This window comes from Pan paniscus, chromosome 13 (assembly GCF_029289425.2).
Source record: "Pan paniscus chromosome 13, NHGRI_mPanPan1-v2.0_pri, whole genome shotgun sequence".
Lineage (NCBI taxonomy): Eukaryota > Metazoa > Chordata > Mammalia > Primates > Hominidae > Pan > Pan paniscus.
Genome location: NC_073262.2, coordinates 108,091,044 through 108,111,094, shown reverse-complemented (window position 1 = coordinate 108,111,094; position 20,051 = coordinate 108,091,044). Strand labels below are relative to the sequence as shown.

At 40.0% G+C, this 20,051-nt stretch overlaps 1 protein-coding gene across 3 annotated transcripts in view; it reads right to left on the bottom strand.

Moving 5' to 3' along the window:
* The window catches only part of PARD3B (par-3 family cell polarity regulator beta), a 1,074,947-nt gene that overhangs the window by 110,770 nt on the left and 944,126 nt on the right, over nucleotides 1-20,051 (bottom strand). For all 3 annotated transcript variants that reach the window (XM_003820781.6, XM_034954909.4, XM_008974231.5), the window contains one exon: nucleotides 9,660-9,795. In XM_003820781.6, the coding sequence (XP_003820829.3) occupies nucleotides 9,660-9,795 (136 nt within the window). The remainder of the gene's footprint in view (nucleotides 1-9,659; nucleotides 9,796-20,051) is intronic.

Below are 20,051 nucleotides of genomic sequence, written 5' to 3'. Positions count from 1 at the left end.
TAGTGTAGTAGCAACAGAGCATCAGGAATAGCTCTAACACTACTGTTTGGGAGTACATTCCATTAGCCCCTCTCCTGTTCCCTCCTCCTTCACTATCCCTACAACCTTTATGGATCAGATTTGTCCCCCAGAGTATTGCTGAGACTATCTGTACTGAGAATGGTAACTCTGTTGAGGGATAGGGCAGAGAAGTAACTGGATGCCTGAATGCTTTAGCGGAGGAGTGGGCTTAAGTGGGGTGCCATGATGCGGAGGTAGGGGAATTAATGGTCAGGGAATCTGGAGCAACAGACTTAAAGACCGGTAGATGGGAAGGGCCCAGAGAGTATCCCAAAAAAATGTGTCCAGAAAAGAAGGGAGGGGGTTAGATAGCTCCCTGTTTCTGCTTCAAGGTTATTGTTCTGTGATTAGCACAAGGTTACTGGATTTCAGTGGGTTTTTGTAGACTGGTTTGGGATCCTAACAAACAATATATATATATTTTTTCCCTATGGGAAAAATCAATTCCTAGTTCTAAATTGCCAACTTCTAAATGGACTTCTGGAACAGTTTATTTCTATGTTGGGGACTGCCTGTAAACATGTTGCTTCCTTTCAAAAATCATTTATGCTATATTTAAAGGCTAGAAATTCACTCACATGTTGTATAGTCCAGATCTTCTCCCATATAGCTTATATGTCAACAAATTCCTGTGAAAGACACACTGAAATATAAAAGGGCCAAAGCCACTAACCAAAAAAAAAAAAAAAAATTCAGTTTATTTTGTCCTCTTCTTTTCTCATTTTTTTTTCTTTTTGTTTTACTACTTGCTGAAATCTAAGTGAGCAAAATCTCAACTCTTCCAGTGGCATTGATGTTTCACCAGTATCAAGTTCAATAAAACTTCAGGCCTTTCTAAAACCCACACAATGTATAGACATGGTTTTTTCTCTCTTTTTTCTCTGCCTTGGTATTGCTTCCAATCCTCAGTTCCACTGTTTTTGGAAATCAAAAGATGTGTTGATAAAGTCAACCACTGGGAGGGAACCATTGGGATAGAGCTCAAGAAGGTTCATCAACTGAGAAGGGATTGCCCATCGTGTGGCAGCAGCCCAACTGCAGGAGTCTATGGACACATACTTTTTTTTTTTTTTTTTTTCTTGGAGAAAGGGTCTTGCTCTGTTGCCCGAGCTGGAATGCAGTGGCATGATTATGGCTCTCTGCAGCCTTGACCTCCTGGACTTAAGCAGTCCTCCTGTCTCAGCCTCTCATGTAGCTGGGACCACAGATGCATGCCACCACACCCCCATAATTTTGGTATTTTTCATAGAGAAAGGTTTGACTATGTTGCCCAGGCTGGTCTCCAACTCTTGGGCTCAAGTGATCCTCTCACCTCGGCCTCCCAAAGTGCTGAAATTACAAGTATGGGCCACCCCTCCTGGCCTGGATACAAACATTTAATGGCTCTAATTCTTTACCCCATCTCACCTTCTAAAGGTTTTAAGAACAGACTATGTGCTTGTCACAAGACAATAATCCATGAAGACATAAACAGAGCAACTCTATGTAAAGAAAGAGAGCAACTTTAGTCCTTTCAAATAATTCTACTGCTTCTCCTGGGGTGAATTGTTCCTTCCTCTTTCACTATCCCTACAACCTTTATGGATCAGATTTGTCCCCAGAGTATTGCTGAGACAATCTGTACTCAGATCGTCCTGGGGTGAATTGCTAGGTCTGAGGTGAACTAAAATGTCATTTGCCTATATAAATAAATTCCAGAGGTCTGATAATTTCTCATGAATAATTCAGTGACATCATCTGGGTTCCTGGGATAGTTCAAAGATGCTGAACCAATAGACAAAGTGAATTTTCTTTCTCCTTTTACATAACAAATAATGGCAGCAAATTTAAGTTTGATAATAGATCTATTCTTTCTAACGATAAACAGGAGAATACACAAAGGGAAGGCTTTTCTTTCTCTTTCCCTGGAAATCTAAGAAGATGAAGAAAGTTTATATCATTATTAGAACTCGAAGTTGTCGTAGACAGTTTGTAATTGTGCCTACCATCTACATTCTCTTTCCCTGTTAACAGCACCTTGATTTTCCTTTGAGGACTCTCTCTTCACTTATCCTTATTTATGGAGTCTGGGTGGACTTGACTTCACTGTCTAGTTCTAGGGGTGGTCTTGTGGCCTAGTTTTAGTCTATAAGAATACTGTGGCCGGGTGTGGTGGCTCAAGCCTGTAATCCCAGCACTTTGGGAGGCTGAGGCGGGCAGATCACGAGGTCAGGAGATCGAGACCATTCTGGCTAACACTGTGAAACCCCGTCTCTACTAAAAATACAAAAAATTAGCCGGGCGTGGTCGTGGGTGCCTGTAGTCCCAGCTACTTGGGAGGCTGAGGCAGGAGAATGGCGTGAACCTGGGAGGTGGAGCTTGCAGTGAGCAGAGATCGTGCCACTGCACTCCAGCCTGGGTGACAGAGCAAGACTCTGTCTCAAAAAAAAAAAAAAAAACTGCACCTGTCTGGCCATGAAGGTTGGTTCAGAAGTGGACACGTGATCCAGGCTGAATCAATCAGCGCTATTGAGCATTGTGCTGAACATCCGCTCCAGGATGTTTCCTGATCTACAGAGAGACTATCTCCTCCTTTAGAGTTGTTGTGTTAGAGCTGCGGATGGCTGTCTTTCTACCTCAGGTAGCCCCTTGAGAATGGTGCCTGCAGAGAGAATAGCAAAGCTGACAGATGAAAAAAGAGACTCCTAATGGCCTGTCTGGAGGAGCTGGATCCAGCTTTGCCTGAAGTCAAGATATGGTTATGGACTTCTTTTAAATAAGTCAACAAAATTTCCTTTATGAATCAGGTCAGTTTGATTTAGGTCTCTGTTCTTTGGAACATAAGAGCTATTGCCTAAACCAGAATTGTTCATCAATGTACTTAGTTTTTATCAGATGCTTTTAAGGAGCAGACAAGGAAAATACATAGAAATCTCCACTCTGGTATTGGACTATTGATGGCACTTATCCTCTTTTCTCCTGGTGTTTATGAAAAACCTTCTGATGGCTTTTATACTTCTTTGGCTATTGCACATTCCATCTTAAATCCTTTCCTTAAGATGGTTAGCATGATCTCAGCATTGTGTTTTCTCTTCCCTCCAAGTGTGGAATTCACCAGATTTGTCTCGTCCAGATCAGCGGCCAAGTACGTTTCTTCAAGTTGGCTTCTAGACCATCTTCACAACAGAATGAACAAATCTTTCAGATGTTTACATTTATTCACCCAACCATCTCATTGTTCCAACTATGATCTACCTGAGCCAACCCCTGTGCCAGAGAGATATAGCACCATTTTTGTTTTTGTTTTTGTTTTTTTTGAGACAGAGTCTCACTCTGTCACCAGGCTAGAGGGCAGTGGTGTGATCTCAGCTCACTGCAACTTCCGCCTCCCGGGTTCAAGTGATTTTCCTGCCTCAGCCTCCCAAGTAGCTGGGACTACAGGTGTGCACCACCACGCCCAGCTAATTTTTGTATTTTTAGTAAAGACAGGGTTTCACCATGCTGGCCAGGTTGGTCTCAATCTCTTGACCTCATGATCCACCTGCCTCAGCCTCCCAAAGTGCTGGGGTTACAGGCGTGAGCCACTGCGCCCGGCCAGCACCATGTTTTTAATGACAGTGGTAACAGGTATATCATGCTAGTTTAAGATGTTTTAACTCCCACTTTTTTTCCCATATATAAACAAATGTACTCCCTTCCCAACCATGTGTCTACAAACCTCTTTTATAAATAAACTTTCTTCTAATTTAGCCAAAGAATTTTTTTTTAAAAAGGTTGGGCGGGGGGATAATGATACTGCTATTCAGCTCTTGAAAAAGACAATAATAAAGGCACTAATATTTTTAGAAAACTTCAGAGGCATCTCATTGCTAAAATTATTTACAGGATATTCATGCTGCTGTTAAATAAGCAGATCAGCTTTATCTGCTAAGAAAAAAGCAGCCCGTTGTCAGAGGACTATCTTAAGTTTTACAAAAAATAAAATACCAGCAGATAACAGGTATTATGTTTTCCTCTGGCAAATATTAACACTTCACAGCTAGTATATCTTGCTTACTTAATTGGGCCTATAAAAACTCACCAGACTGTTTTACTTGCAGCCACTGAAATTCTTTCAACTTGTTCTTTACAGCTTTTCAGAGCTAAGATGGGAAAACAGTTACACAACAGAGCAGCTGAAAAGATTTTAAGGTCTCAAGTCCATATTTACAAACCTTACAGTGTGTGTGTATTCATTTATTTTATTTTATTTTATTTTTTTATTATTTAAGTTTTAGGGTACACGTGCACAGCGTGCAGGTTTGTTACATATGTATACATGTGCCATGTTCGTGTGCTGCACCCAGCAACTCGTCATTTAACATTAGGTATATCTCCTAATGCTATCCCTCCCCACTCCCCCCACCCCACAACAGGCCCCAGTGTGTCATGTTCCCCTTCCTGTGTCCATGTGTTCTCATTGTTCAATTCCCACCTACGGGTAAGAACATGCAGTGTTTGGTTTTCTGTCCTTGCGATAGTTTGCTGAGAATGATGGTTTCCAGCTTCATCCATGTCCCTACAAACGACATGAACTCATCATTTTTTATGGCTGCTTAGTATTCCATGGCGTATATGTGCCACATTTTCTTAATCCAGTCTATCATTGTTGGACATTTGGCTTGGTTCCAAGTCTTTGCTATTGTGAATAGTGCCGCAATAAACATACGCGTGCATGTGTCTTTATAGCAGCATGATTTATAATCCTTTGGGTATATACCCAGTAATGGGATGGCTGGGTCAAATGGTATTTCTAGTTCTAGATCCCTGAGGAATCGCCACACTGACTTCCACAATGTTTGAACTGGTTTACAGTCCCACCAACAGTGTAAAAGTGTTCCTATTTCTCCACATCCTTTCCAGCACCTGTTGTTTCCTGACTTTTTAATGATTGCCATTCTAACTGGTGTGAGATGGTATCTCATTGTGGTTTTGATTTGCATGTCTCTGATGGCAAGTGATGATGACCATTTTTTCATGTGTCTTTTGGCTGCATAAATGTCTTCTTTTGAGAAGTGTCTGTTCATATCCTTCACCCACTTTTTGATGGGGTTGTTTTTTTCTTGTAAATGTGTTGGAGTTCATTGTAGATTCTGGATATCAGCCCTTTGTCAGATGAGTAGATTGCAAAAATTTTCTCCCATTCTGTAGGTTGCCTGTTCACTCTGATGGTAGTTTCTTTTGCTGTGCAGAAGCTCTTTAGTTTAATTAGATCCCATTTGTCAATGTTGGCTTTTGTTGCCATTGCTTTTGGTGTTTTAGACATGAAGTCCTTGCCCATGCCTATGTCCTGAATGGTATTGCCTAGGTTTTCTTCTAGGGTTTTTATGGTTTTAGGACTAACATTTAAGTCTTTAATCCATCTTGAATTAATTTTTGTATAAGGTGTAAGGAAGGGATCCATTTTCAGCTTTCTCCATATGGCTGGCCAGTTTTCCCAGCACCATTTATTAAATAGGGAATTATTTCCCCATTTCTTGTTTTTGTCAGGTTTGTGAAAGATCAGATGGTTGTAGATATGTGGCATCGTTTCAGCCCAAAATCTTCTTAAGCTGATAGGCAACTTCAGCAAAGTCTCAGGATACAAAATCAATGTGCAAAAATCACAAGCATTCTTATACACCAATAACAGACAAACAGAGAGCCAAATCATGAGTGAACTCCCATTCACAATTGCTTCAAAGAGAATAAAATACCTAGGAATGCAACTTACAAGAGATGTGAAGGACCTCTTCAAGGAGAACTACAAACCACTGCTCAATGAAATAAAAGAGGATACAAACAAATGGAAGAACATTCCATGCTCATGGGTAGGAAGAATCAATATCGTGAAAATGGCCATACTGCCCAAGGTAATTTATAGATTCAATGCCATCCCCATCAAGCTACCAATGACTTTCTTCACAGAATTGGAAAAAACCTACTTTAAAGTTCATATGGAACCAGAAAAGAGCCCGCATTGCCAAGTCAATCCTAAGCCAAAAGAACAAAGCTGGAGGCATCATGCTACCTGACTTCAAACTATACTACAAGGCTACAGTAACCAAAACAGCATGGTACTGGTACCAAAACAGAGATATAGACCAATGGACCAGAACAGAGCCCTCAGAAGTATTCATTTATTTTAAAACAAAGTGAATAAATCAGGAGATCTTTTGCAAAAGGGGAAAAAAATCCAACAAATTTGAGAATAAAAGAACAAAGTATGAAAAAAAAAAAAGAACAAAGTATGTCAGCTGAGGCAATTCCCAAAATGTCTCTATAGTTTTCCTAGCACTCTGTCTCCAACTATGCACCTCCAGCAGAATGAACTACTCTCTCTCAGTACATATAGAAGCTAATACCTCTCTATACTACAGCATTTATCACATATATTATTGTTCCATTTTGTTTGGGCTTAGATCTATTCCTGGCTGGATCCTGAGTTCCTCCAAGGTGGAAGTAATGTCATATTCTTGTTACCAGCACCTGGTCTACACTAAGATTTAGCAAATATTTGTTAAAATGTAATAGGAGTCAGGGGAGAGGAGAGGGGAGGAAAAAGGGGAGAGGGGAAGAGGGAAGAGAGAAGAGAGAGGAGAGAGGGGAGAGGGGAGAGGGGAGGGGATAAGGGAGAGGGGAGAGAAGACAGGCATGAAACCAAGTGAGAACCCTAGGGAGGAGTAAGAGAAAGCTTAGACTTCAGGCCACTGGGCAGGTGCAATAGTGGTAGAGAACTACATACAAGTTGGTCTGAGAAGATCTAGAAAGTCCAGGGCCAGCCAAAGAAAAAGTATTAGTCATATATATTTATATATATATTTTAAAATATTCATAGACCCTAATAAACTTTCAAGTGATTCTTCTCATTATTTTGGCTTTGAAGACTTCAGTGAGCATACTTTCATTCTTGCTGGCCTATTTTTAAATGGGTTTACCAGCAGTTGTTAGGTAACTTATCTTTGTAATTTCCTTCTCAATAGTTCGGAAGTTCCCCAGTATAGAATGACTCCAGAAAACACTCATCAGGCCTTTCAACCAGAGACTCTGGACTTGGGGGAGTTCTAAGTTCATAACAATATTTCTGATGATGCTGGTCCACTTCTCTAGTGGTTTTACTAGAGAAGTTGGACCGCTTTCATGTTTACTCAAGGGATTGAAGTCAATGTCCTATTTTCAGAATTGTGGATCAGAATCCTTGATGACCACGTGGCGCATCCCTTGAGGGTCTCTCCTGGGCCCCATTCTTCCCCTTCATGCAACTGTGATCTGATTTTAGCAAGTGCCCTGGTGATGATGCTAAAGACCTGCCTTTCTAGGAACCACAATCTCATAAAAGCTGCCTTGTTGGGTCTGGCCGCTTGACAGGAATGAAATGTTAACTTTCTTAACTTGCTTTCCTAGATCTCTCCAAAAGTGGCAAGACAACAGTGTAATTTCTGAGGCCTACGCTGAACAAAAGACACTCAGGAAAGGAAACCTGCCTTAATACAAAACACTAGTGTTTTTCCTTGGCGTGGGGAGAGGAGAGGAAAGGATGCTGAGATTCTAATCCCTGGCTTGGAGTATCTCAGGCAGTCACAAAGAACACTCGTCTTTTATGGCAGTGCATTTCCCAAGCATCCCTTTGGGAAGCCTCAGACCCCGATTGTCTGGGAAACATAAAATCAGTCACTTTTGGCAGAGCTCAACACACCGGAGCATGGGAAACACAAATTAAACTAGAGATACTTCTTTACTCACTAGATGGTCTGGTTACACGTTTACTTGGCATAAAAATAGAATCATTAAAAAAGGGAGCACCCAAGGGTATAGTTATCTAGCTCAGGTTTGGTGAGGGTCAGAGGAAACTTCAAGTCTCTTGAAAGTTAAGCACCTTCATCCTTTCAGCTTGATGTAAGGAAATCATATAAAATAAGGTCAAAACAACCAGGACTACTTTGTCTAAAATTATTTGTCTTATTTTGCTCATAGGAATTCATAGTGGTTTTGAGATAGAGCACTTTTCAATGCACTGGACACGGTGTTCTGTTTTGGGTACAGTGGAAATGACTTTCCTTTATTTTATTACTTGTTTGGCTTATCGAGGGAGCTGAGCCTTACCTAACAAGTAGCTCACATCTCTTGTCAGAGGCAGTAAATCGATCTCGATCAAGTTTGAAACTGAGTGAATTGTTATCTAATCTGTTATTCTGTGGAAATCTTTCTCTTCTGCTACAGAGAAGCTAAGAGACAAGTTTTCCCATCACTCTAGGTGTCATTCTGTTTAATCCTAACATCTATAATAAAACCAATAAATAGCTGTTTGTTCTGATCCATAGTCTCAGGCTGCCTCTCTCCAAAGAGGCTGAAGCCACTTGGCTTGAGATCGCCCATCTGCACTGTGCACTTCTGATTAGTGTTTTGGCACTCCATTATACAGGTGCAATCTTCTGGGCTCAGCAGTTTCGGTTGCTTTGCCCAACAGTGGTGGATCCTGAAACTGATTTTCACACCCCAGTGTAGAGATGCACGCATGACAGGCCCCCCACACAGATGTAAGAACTAGAGGGAATCAGCTCAGTCGCCAGACTCTATTCTCCCCACTCTGACCTTATGAGCATAAACCTCCTGAGTGTGAAACTCAGGAAAGGAAACCTGCCTTAACAGATTTGCCTTTCAAAGGAGCCGGTGTCTTTCATGGGCACCAGGGATAACAGAGTCCCCTACCTGGTTCTCAGAGCAGCTCTAAAAGGCGCAGTAGAAGGCAGAAATCATTAGAGGGTGAGTGAGAACTGAACCCCAGCAAGGACACTGCTATTACCATGTTCAGCTCTGCTCTGATAATAATGCCAGTAACAAGAACTAACAATTACTGGGCACCAGCTCTACGTCAGGCACTGTTCTATGTATCTGATGTGCATGCACATTTCATGCAATTCTAAGCATCCTCTTCCTGGGCATTTTTGTGGATGCTGAAGAGTTAAGTACATCTTGTAGGCACAGACTTGCTTCTTGAAAACAGGAGAGTGAATCGTGCCACCCTGAAAAAACCCAATGAGTTTTTCTTCAGTGGTCACTATATTCTTTTCTGTTCCCTGAATGTCAAAGGATTGAGCAAAAAGAATCCTCTAATACAAAAACTGCCCTTATCTCAAAACAAATCCATCCTAGTATGCCGGTAAGATCAGCAGAATGTGAAGTGCTCAGATCCAATAAACAAACAACTGACATCTCTGACAATAACCCTTTTGAAATTTACTTCTAATCACCATTTTCCAAAGGAGAGATGGCTTGTGTTGCAAGAATCAAAGCTCAGTGGATGGTGACAAAGATCCCTTGCCCTCTTTAAAGTAGCTAACTTCTGCTTCCCCCAAACCAGTTGGTATATAACAGGAAGTATGAGAGCAATCAGAATGAACTACTGCACATTCACGGCGTTTGATTTCCATAAACAGCTTCTGTGGGAGAATACGCCCGTGGTTTGGGTAATGCTCCTGTCTATGAAGCCCAAGAAACCTAAATAGAATCCGATATGTACAGAACATTCTTGACCGTGTTCTTCTGCTCTAAACATTCTTAGAAAAGATGAATTCAACGATTGAAATCATGCATGCGCTTACCCAGAGTAGGTCATACTCAGATGGCCTTGCTCTTCCTTCGTCGTCTTCATATAAAGGGAAACCTTCCCTCCGAGCCTGATAATACTCTTTCCGCAACTTCTGGATACGGTCAGTGCTTCCACCCGTAGGACGGCCACTACAGGATATAGACAAATAATCAGATTCACACAGTGTACATCATCTTTGAAATCACTTTTGGATCTTCTTGTTAAAGGAGTTGACATCTAAATTTGGAAGATTCAATAATGTAATTCAAATATGCCGGGAAAATGGTGAAATCAGTCATAAATATGAACAAAAAGTGGTCTTTACGTGCCTACCTTTAGTTCCAAGGGTCAAATGTCTGACTTGGGATGAATAAATGCCTTTTGAATGAGAAGGTAAGATAGAGTCTTTACCTTTTAGAGCAATTAAAAGGCCCACCGCTTTTTTCTTATAATCACACACACAGAGTTTTGTCACATTTTAATATGGATATCTCATTTTCTCAATAAGTATTGCTAATTTGGGATAAAGCTCCAGTTGTTTGACCTGAAGGCTGGATATGAGACAGGGCTGGAATATGTTAGCATTCATTTCCATGAGGCTCATGAACTTTGGGAGTGGGGGTTGGGGATGGGATACATGTCAATATATGGGTACAGTTAGGACATGTGTAAAAAAGGTGACAGTAAAAAAAAAAAAAACACAGTAAGAAAGTATTTTTTTTTTTAAGGTGGGGGAAGCTGGTGTAGAATAGAACGTGCTAATCCAAGTTCTTCTCTCTGTACTTTAGCCAGTATTTCCTCTTATGAATTATAGCTTTTCCAGTAACTCATCTGCCCAACCCCAAACTGCTCAGCTAGCACCTCCCTTGTAGCTTAGATTAGGTTATTGTAGTTATTTTAGTGGAACCAGTATCACATGATATTATACAGGGCTAGGGAGCAAAAGAATGACAGGCAGATCTGAACAGCCATTCTACTTATCTGGTTCATTTGAGGCATAACTGAGTGCCCCATTGCACCAGACGTTAAAATCTGGGAATGGAAAAAGGAACACTTCACAGTCCTTACCTGCAAAAACAAATAGTCTGGGAGGTAGGGGACAGAGAAGGATACAGAAGACTACAGTCCATTATGACTTGTGCTCTTACAGAGATTTGCATGGGGTCATGGGAACGCAGAGTGCTTAAACTTTGACAAGGTGAGAGCAGGGCCATTGAAGAAAATCACAGAAGGCTCCATGGAGGAGGTGACACTTCAGCTGAGCCCTGAAGGATACAAAGGTGCTCAACAGCTAGACAAGTGAGAGGAGGATATTCCAGGTAGAGGGAAGGGCAGTGAGTGCAAAGTAAAGCAATGAGAAAGCATCTTGCTTTAGAGACATGCAAGTCGATCACTTTGGGCAAGCACTGGTCCTCAACTTCTTTTGTCCTGCCTTACACACATACCAGGTGTATGGTGTATGTTCCCTTTCCACTCTCATTTACAAAGCAAATTCGAATAAAAGTGAGTTCTGGTGACTTTAAAGTTCTTTTTTTTTTTGAGATGGAGTCTTGCTCTGTGGCCCAGGCTGGAGTGCTATGGCACTATCTTGGCTCACTGCACCCTCTGCCTCCTAGGTTCAAGCAATTCTCCTGTCTCAGCCTCTCCAGTAGCTAGGACTACAGGTGCATACCACCACACCTGGCTAATTTTTGTATTTTTAGTAGAGACAGGATTTCACCACATTGATCTGGCTGGTCTTGAACTCCTGACCTCAGGTGATCCACTCGCCTCGGCTTCCCAAAGTGCTGGAATTACAGGCGTGAGCCACCACGCCTGGCCTGTTTTTTTTTTTTTTTTTTTTTCAGTCAGAGTCTTACTCTGTCACCCAGGCTAGAGTGCAGTGGTGCGATCTTGGCTCACTGCAACCTCTGCCTCCTGCGTTCAAGTGATTCTCCTGTCTCAGCATCCAAAATAGCTGGGATTACAGGCGCCTGCCACCACGCCCAGCAAATTCTTTGTGTGTGTGTGTGTGTGTGTGTGTGTGTGTGTGTATTTTTAGTAGAGACGAGGTTTCACCATGTTGGCCAGGCTGGTCTAGCACTCCTGACCTCAAGTGATCTGCCTGCCTTGGCCTCCCAAAGTGCTAGGATTACAGGCATGAGCCATTACACCCAGCCATAGTTTGGGGGTATTTTGAATTTGCTCTAATAATGACAGAAGCATATCACTTACAAATTTTGGTACTTTAACTCAATTGATAACATCTTATCAATCATGACACTTATGTTTCACGGGTATGTGAGGATCACTACTGTAGCATTTGGGGAATAAACACAGGAAAAAAGTCCAGAAAGTCATGAACTAAGTGTAAAACATGCTGTATCTTCTCTCTTGTGTGAGTATTTTAAAGAAATATAGGAGGGTCAAAGAGAAGAGGGACAAGTGAGGCTTGGAAAGGTAGGTAGAGCCCCAGCGTGAAGAGCTTTGCATGTCAAAAAGAACCCCAAATATTACAGTTGGGTTCCAAGTTTAAATGAGATATCTGATAATATGAGGTACCTAAAAGCAACAGAAAGAGGTCATCTATTTTTAAAAAATATTTTACAACTATGTTTGTAAATTACAAAAAAAAAAAAAAAAGGTGAGTAAACACCTTTTGGAGGAAAAGCGTTCTTCTCAAACTAGATGGTAAGTTAATTGCAAACTGGATGATGTACCTCTGTCTTGTGGCTGCTCCCTGACAGTTCGCCCAGGGTTCTGGGCTTCCTGGGTGCTCGACAGACACTCAGCAGCTGATGCCTTTGGTTCAGAAAAGACAAACCCTTGGGAATCACGTACCTTTCTTTTTTTTTTTTTTTCAATATGTATGTTGAAACTCTCATAATAGTTCTAATTCTCTTTCTTTACTATACTTAAAAAAAGTTTTCTTTGAGCACTTGAAAAAGACAGTAAGAACAAATTAAAAGTCTTGATAAGCTTTTCTGAACCATGGGCAGGCAGGAAAAGCAGCACAGTCTATTTTCAACAGCTTCCCTAGCTCTTGAGTAATACGAGATGACCATGGTGTCTGTATCCAACGCACAGGCTTCTGTCGATTACGGAAATTCATGAGCTGCGTTCAAACTCACCAGATGAGTTCAATCAACATGGTGCAAACATCGCATACATAATCTATTAGTTTACCCCAAAGAAACTGAAGCCTTGAATTCAAGTAGAATGAAGTCATCAGTAATAAAGAAAAAAAAAAGAAACTGATAAAGCACTGTTTTTTAAAAACACACTTTTTTTCCATTTGTGGTGGAAAAAAAAATTGTACTGAGACTGTAAACTATTCTTCCATATGCCTATAAATGCATAAATTAAAAAATATGGGTTTGATCAGATTGCTGTTCTCAAGTAAGGGAATGGGGCAGGAATACAAAATCAGCTGTTCAGGATTCAGAAAGTCCCCTGTGGCTGACAGGAACATGACTATTTACCCAGAAAAGAAATCTGGCCCAAGAGAAAAAACAGGAAAACAGCCCAGAAAGTCATGGACCATCTAAGTGCAAAACACGCTGTATCTTCTCCCTTGTGTGAATATTTTTTAAAAATATGGAACACTGTGCAAACCTTTTGTGGTAACCTGGGACGATGTCTCAATATCATCTCTTCTTTTTTCCTCTCAACCCTCATTCTACTTTTAGAAATGGTATCAGACTTTTCCTAAATAGGTATTTAAGGTGGTAAGATTAGGGACAGCAAATTCCAATTTCTGATTTGTAGCTCTTCTCAGCAGATAATACACATATGCTTACCACCAAATTAATAAAAATAATATACACCACTATTATAACCAAAGCAATTAATTGATTCCATATTGCACTGAAGATGTAGAAACTTAGCAAATTTTAGAGGGACATACACCTTTGTGATAGTGGCAATCATCATAATAGTTATAATTTATTGGACACTTATATAGCAAATATATCTATATATACTTTTACTTACTCCACTCTCTGTCCACAGCAGACATCACGAATCAATTAGAGCATTCTTTCTCAATGCTGTAATTGGGAAAGAATTCTCAGAATTCTTTTAGCCTAGAACCTCAGAAAGCCACTACTAATCTATAGGAATTGGTACATGAGTTTATTTACAATTCCTGTGTGACAGGTGCTGTCAATATCTTAAAACCTCAAAAAATACTGATGGATTTATTATTCTGCTCAATAAAGATGAAGAATATGAAGCTCCTAGCAAATAGATGATTAACAAGTGTTTTCTCATTTCAAAGACTGCTCTTCCACTATGGCTTACTGCCTTCCAACCTACTTCCCTTCCTTCATCTCATTTTATGTTTTAGAGACTGGGTCCTCTAGCAAGATACTGAACAAGAATGGAAGTGAAGGCTAGCCTACAGGATTTACTTTCTGAGGATTCCCATTTTCCTTCCCTATTTATATGTCGTTTGTTCTATATTCCTTGCTTCATGGAATTTAGCAGCACAGATTCTAGAAAAAGCTTCAGAAGTGACATCAGATCATGATGTAATTCAAATACTATTGAAACCATATAAAACTAGTAAAAGTGTCAATAACCTCATCTCCACATTGTTAGTTTAACAATTAGGCTTTCCTAATTATTTATTCACTGAATGAAGTAAAGCCCTGGCCATCCTTACAAAAAGTTTCTATTACAGCTGTATCCCTATATAGGTGATCAATGACAGTCTTACACTTTCGATGTGCTGGAATTTTATGTGAAATTAATTCAAGCAGTATAATAACATGATGTATATTGTAATGATTTTAAAAATAAATTACATTGCTTATGCCTTTAAATGCAGATGTATCATTAAACAGGCCCTTTCTTATAACACTTTAGAGCTGGACAGAGCTTAAAGTTGTAATGGATTTCAGAAACCATGTCATTTTCTTCATGGCCCCCTACAGCAACAAATTCCCACATGTCATAAACATCACACTAAGGCATTTGGAATCTAGCCTTATTCTTCCTAGTTTAAAATGACCTCAACTGTAGTACTTTTTAAAATGAGTGTTCATCTGTGCATGCCTTCATCTCCTCCTATGACTGCTGCAGGCTGAAAAAAATTAACATTTATCAAGCTCCTATGATGTCCTAAAGACAACATTTGTGCTTTACATACCTCATCTCATTTAAGCCTCAGTCAAATCTGTGAAGATGACATTGTTGTTGACATTTTACACATGAGCACACTGAGGCTCAGAGACGTTAAGGAACACAACTGGTGAATGGTGGGCCAGGATTTGTGTGACTCCCAACCAGCGCTGTTTCTACTATATCATGTTGCCTCGCAAGAAAGGCATTAAAATGCAGCAGGCATTCTGCGGCTGCGGTTCACAGGCATTTCAAGGCAGAGGGAATTTAGCAGAGCACATTTATAGCCGTACCTTTTGATATTCTTTTATTTGCACAGATCTTTGCAAGAAAAATAGAAGTAACCAAAGTAATAGAAATACATGCAATGAAGTCCGTATTCATTAAAAAATGATGTTGGAGCCACTGCAGGCTGAGATTTCTGGGCAATTAATATTATATCTCTAACAGGCTTATGTAGAGAGCTGGTATAAAACGGAATGGGGTGCAAAAGAGAATCAACATATGACAAAGATCCTACATGAAAGACACATTCTGGATCAGGATCAGGATTGAGAGGCAGACAGAACTGCTGGGGAAGTTCAGCACTAACTGAATGAGAGGGAGGTGGTCACTACCACCAAACCCTGGCCACTGTGGGACCCGGGAATTATCTGTGATTACATATGTATAAGTGGGCATCTATGTAAATATATGCATCCTAACCAGGATTCAGTTGTATATAGTTGATTTCAAACAGCTGTTTCTGTTTTCGTGTTGTTTTCATACAGCCTCAAGATGTAGCTCTTCATTTGGAAGGAGAGGTGTTGGCCTTTGGTGAGCACTGCCCTTATTTGTGGGTACCAGCCTGGTGTCCAGATTTGATGATGCAGTTAAGAAATGGTCTTTATAAGGTCAGGTGAGGTGGCTCACGCCTGTAATCCCAGCACTTGGGAGGCTGAGGTGGGCAGATCACCTGAGGTCAGGAGTTCCAGACTAGCCTGGCCAACATGGTGAAACCCCATCTCTACTAAAAATACAAAAAAAAATTAGCTGGTATGGTGGCATGCACCTGTAATCCCAGCTACTAGGGAGGCTGAGGCAGGATAATCACTTGAACTCAGGAAGCGGAGGTTGCAGTGAGCTGAGATCATGCCACTGCACTCCAGGCTGGGCAACAGAGCAAGACTCTGCCTCAAAAATAAATAAATAAATAAATAAATAAATAAATAAATAAAAGAAAAGAAATGGCTTTTATAGCCTGTAACTTTAACAGGAATATTCCTATCTGGAGGTGATAATCCTTACGAACTCTCTGAATAAAACCCTTTAAATTGGATGTATGCGTGTCAACAACAGTCAGTAGGATAGGGAGTGTTTTTGAGTTTAGTGTTTTACAGAGTCTTTAATTTTTTATGAAGTTACTATAAAATGTTATTTTGATGCTTCCTTTAAGATTGTTAATTATGTAAGTATGGTGTTAATTTTTGTATACTCACAAAAGGGTGGAATTTCAATGGTTTTCTCAAAAAGGGTTTAAAGACACGGAATAAAGAAAAACACCTTGGTACCCTTTAAGAATGCCAAGATACTATTATTTTCCTGACTTCTTCCCCAGCGGGAGTGTTCTTTGTTTTTGTCTTTTGGCATGTAAGAAGCTAAAAATCATCCCAGCTTTATTTTTAAACTTAAAACTTAACAGTACCATAGTTCTGTCTTAGAAAACAGGGCAGATTTTTTTTTTCCATAGCGGGAACAGAGCTTCTAAAACACCTGAGATTCTATGGCATTCACACTCTCAATAACATAACTATAATATAATTAAACAGGCTATATGCACTCTTATTTTGCTAATTTTTCTCAAATCCCAAGAAAAGATTCTGGAAAAGAATATTCAGCTGAAGACAGATAGTCATGGACATAAGTATTATTTATTTTCAGTTGGTAATAAAGATTTCTGTCAAATAAAACTTTGAGAGACTCTTGGACATGCACTTAGGATTCTTAATTGAAGAGCATTTAAGATTTAAAGAAACTACACCCCCAACACCACTTACACTCATACTCTCCAGATTTAACATCTCATAATGAAAATACATTTATATAGTGTGCCCATATATACTAATTTAATAATAAATAATTGCTTTTTAAGGAACTTAATTCCATAGCATTCTTCAAATGACATTTAAGTCTAGAACAGCTCTGAAAATTATCCAGTGTAAATATCCAGGTAAAGTTATGATTGTGTAAATCCTCTATTTTCCCCGTTTCCCATTTCTTATAAAGCATCTCTATTTTTTTCAAAGGTGCATTGACAAATAAGATTTTTCACTGTTTAGCCCGGTGAAATTTTAGGACTGATAGCTGACTATCCATGGACAACTTTGGGGATACTTCTTTCTAATTTCTTCCCAAATTTACTGTCACTATTAATGAAGGTAGCCCCCATTTCAAATTATTTTTGCCAAAAGATTCCCCCCAAATAACAAGACTATGTCTTAGCTTATATGGACATTTAATTTCCACCAGATTTAAGTTATCTTGTTGATTAAAACAATCACTCTACTCTAAATTAAGGGCTCTTTGTTTACTATAATTGCCTATAATATTCTATGTTAAGAATAATGAATTTAGAGAAAGGGTGAATAATATTAAACAGACAACACAAACTTTCCAAATGTAAAATCTGCTTTTATTTCTAAGGGCTTCTTCTGTCCATTATCTCTGACATGATACCTCTTAGTAGGTGAGGAAACAATGCTTCAGCATCTTAAGAGAGTATTTAATGTCACATAAAACGGCAGCAGAATCTGATGAAAAACTATGCTCTACACTAACATAAAACTTTGAAAAGTGTGTCTTTGCATGAATTTTCAAGGGTTCAACAAAATTACTCATCCTTATGTCAGGATCCTGTGGGCAACCTGAGAAACTGGTCCAGAGAGGTTAACATGCAAGTTAGGGTCATAAGGTAGAGGAAACCTGAAAATCACAATAATACATCAGCTCACACTATAATCCTGAACTGCGGTCCTCCCCACAGCCATCCTGATGCTGCCTGTGGCATTTTGACCTGGATGCAACAATCTGACAACTTGGCTTGGCTTATCTGGGCTCCTGACCTCACCATGGCAACCTGAGGCTGACCTTTTGTCTTTCTCAATATGTTTCCTGCTTTCAGCATCTGCCTCCTTTGAGATCCTTGTCTTAGTATTTCCATCCCTAGCTTGGTAAACTGATCCTTTGACTCCTATAGCTGGAAGATTTGTCTTGGAAATCTTAACCCTGGGCTGGACCTTGACCCAGTGAATCAAGCCATAGTGGTGGAGCATAAAGAAATAAAGGCCGGAACCAAAAAAGAGCCCGCATTGCCAAGTCAATCCTAAGCAAAAAGAACAAAGCTGGAGGCATCACACTACCTGACTTCAAACTATGCTACAAGGCTACAGTAAACAAAACAGTATGGTACTGGTACCAAAACAGAGATATAGACCAATAGAACAGAATAGAACCCTCAGAAATAATGCTGCATATCTACAACCATCTGATCTTTCACAAACCTGACAAAAACAAGAAATGGGGAAACGATTCCCTATTTAATAAATGGTGCTGGGAAAACTGGCTAGCCATATGGAGAAAGCTGAAACTGGATCCCTTCCTTACACCTTATACAAAAATTAATTCAAGATGGATTAAAGACTTAAATGTTAAGACTTAAAACCATAGAAACCCTAAAAGAAAACCTAGGCAATACCATTCAGGACATAGGCATGGGCAAGGACTTCATGTCTAAAACACCAAAAGCAATGGCAACAAAAGCCAACATTGACAAATGGGATCTAATTAAACTAAAGAGCTTCTGCACAGCAAAAGAAACTACCATCAGAGTGAACAGGCAACCTACAGAATGGGAGGAAATTTTTGCAATCTACTCATCTGACAAAGAGCTAATATCCAGAATCTACAATGAACTCCAACACATTTACAAGAAAAAAACAACCCCATCAAAAAGTGGGTGAAGGATATGAACAGACACTTCTCAAAAGAAGACATTTATTCAGCCAGAAGACACATGAAAAAATGGTCATCATCACTGGCCATCAGAGAAATGCAAATCAAAAACCACAATGAGATACCATCTCACACCAGTTAGAATGGCGATCACTAAAAAGTCAGGAAACAACAGGTGCTGGAGAGGATGTGGAGAAATAGGAACACTTTTATACTGTTGGTGGGACTGTAAACTAGTTCAAGCATTGTGGAAGTCAGTGTGGCGATTCCTCAGGGATCTAGAACTAGAAATACCATTTGACCCAGCCATCCCATTACTGGGTATATACCTGAAGGATTATAAATCATGCTGCTATAAAGACACATACACATGTATGTTTATTACAGCACTTCACAATAGCAAAGACTTGGAACCAAGCCAAATGTCCAACAATGATAGACTGGATTAAGAAAATGTGGCACATATACACCACGGAATACTATGCAGCCATAAAAAATGATGAATTCATGTCCTTTGTAGGGACATGGATGAAGCTGGAAACCATCATTCTCAGCAAACTATTGCCAGGACAGAAAACTAAACACCGCACATTCTCGCTCATAGGTGGGAATTGAACAATGAGAACACATGGACACAGGAAGGGGAACATCACACACTGGGGCCTGTTGTGGGGTGGGGGGAGTGGGGAGGGATAGCATTAGGAGATATACCTAATGTTAAATGACGAGTTAACGGGTGCAGCACACGAACATGGCACATGTATACATATGTAACTAACCTGCACGTTGTGCACATGTACCCTAAAACTTAAAGTATATATATAAAAAAAAGAAATAAAGGCCCACTTCCCTTGGCAATTTTGAAATGGTAAGCTCTTTCACACACACCATGAACCACAGCTACCATTTACCACTGAAAGTAATCCATTGATTCACGCAGGCAACTTCCTCCTATGTGATTGATTGTTGTGACTGAGAATCGTCACCAGATCAATGTCATCTCCTCTTCTGATAAAAGGCATTGCTCTACCTTTGCTCTTTATCACTTGGGGCAATGCAAGGCTGGCTTCTAATCAGAACATTCTGCTTCTGTATCTCCATTTCTCACAAAGGGAGAAATACCTTAGGAGTGACCCCGACAGTGTAACTCAAAATTCAACAACATGCCAGTTATTATTTATGGCTTCAGTTCACCGAAATAAGCCAGTAACAAATAACTGCCTTATTCTAATACTGTACAATGACCTCCTGACTGTGTTCAAATTTTAGAAGTCAGTTTTGCCATCAGTCATAAAATACCCATTTGAGTTAT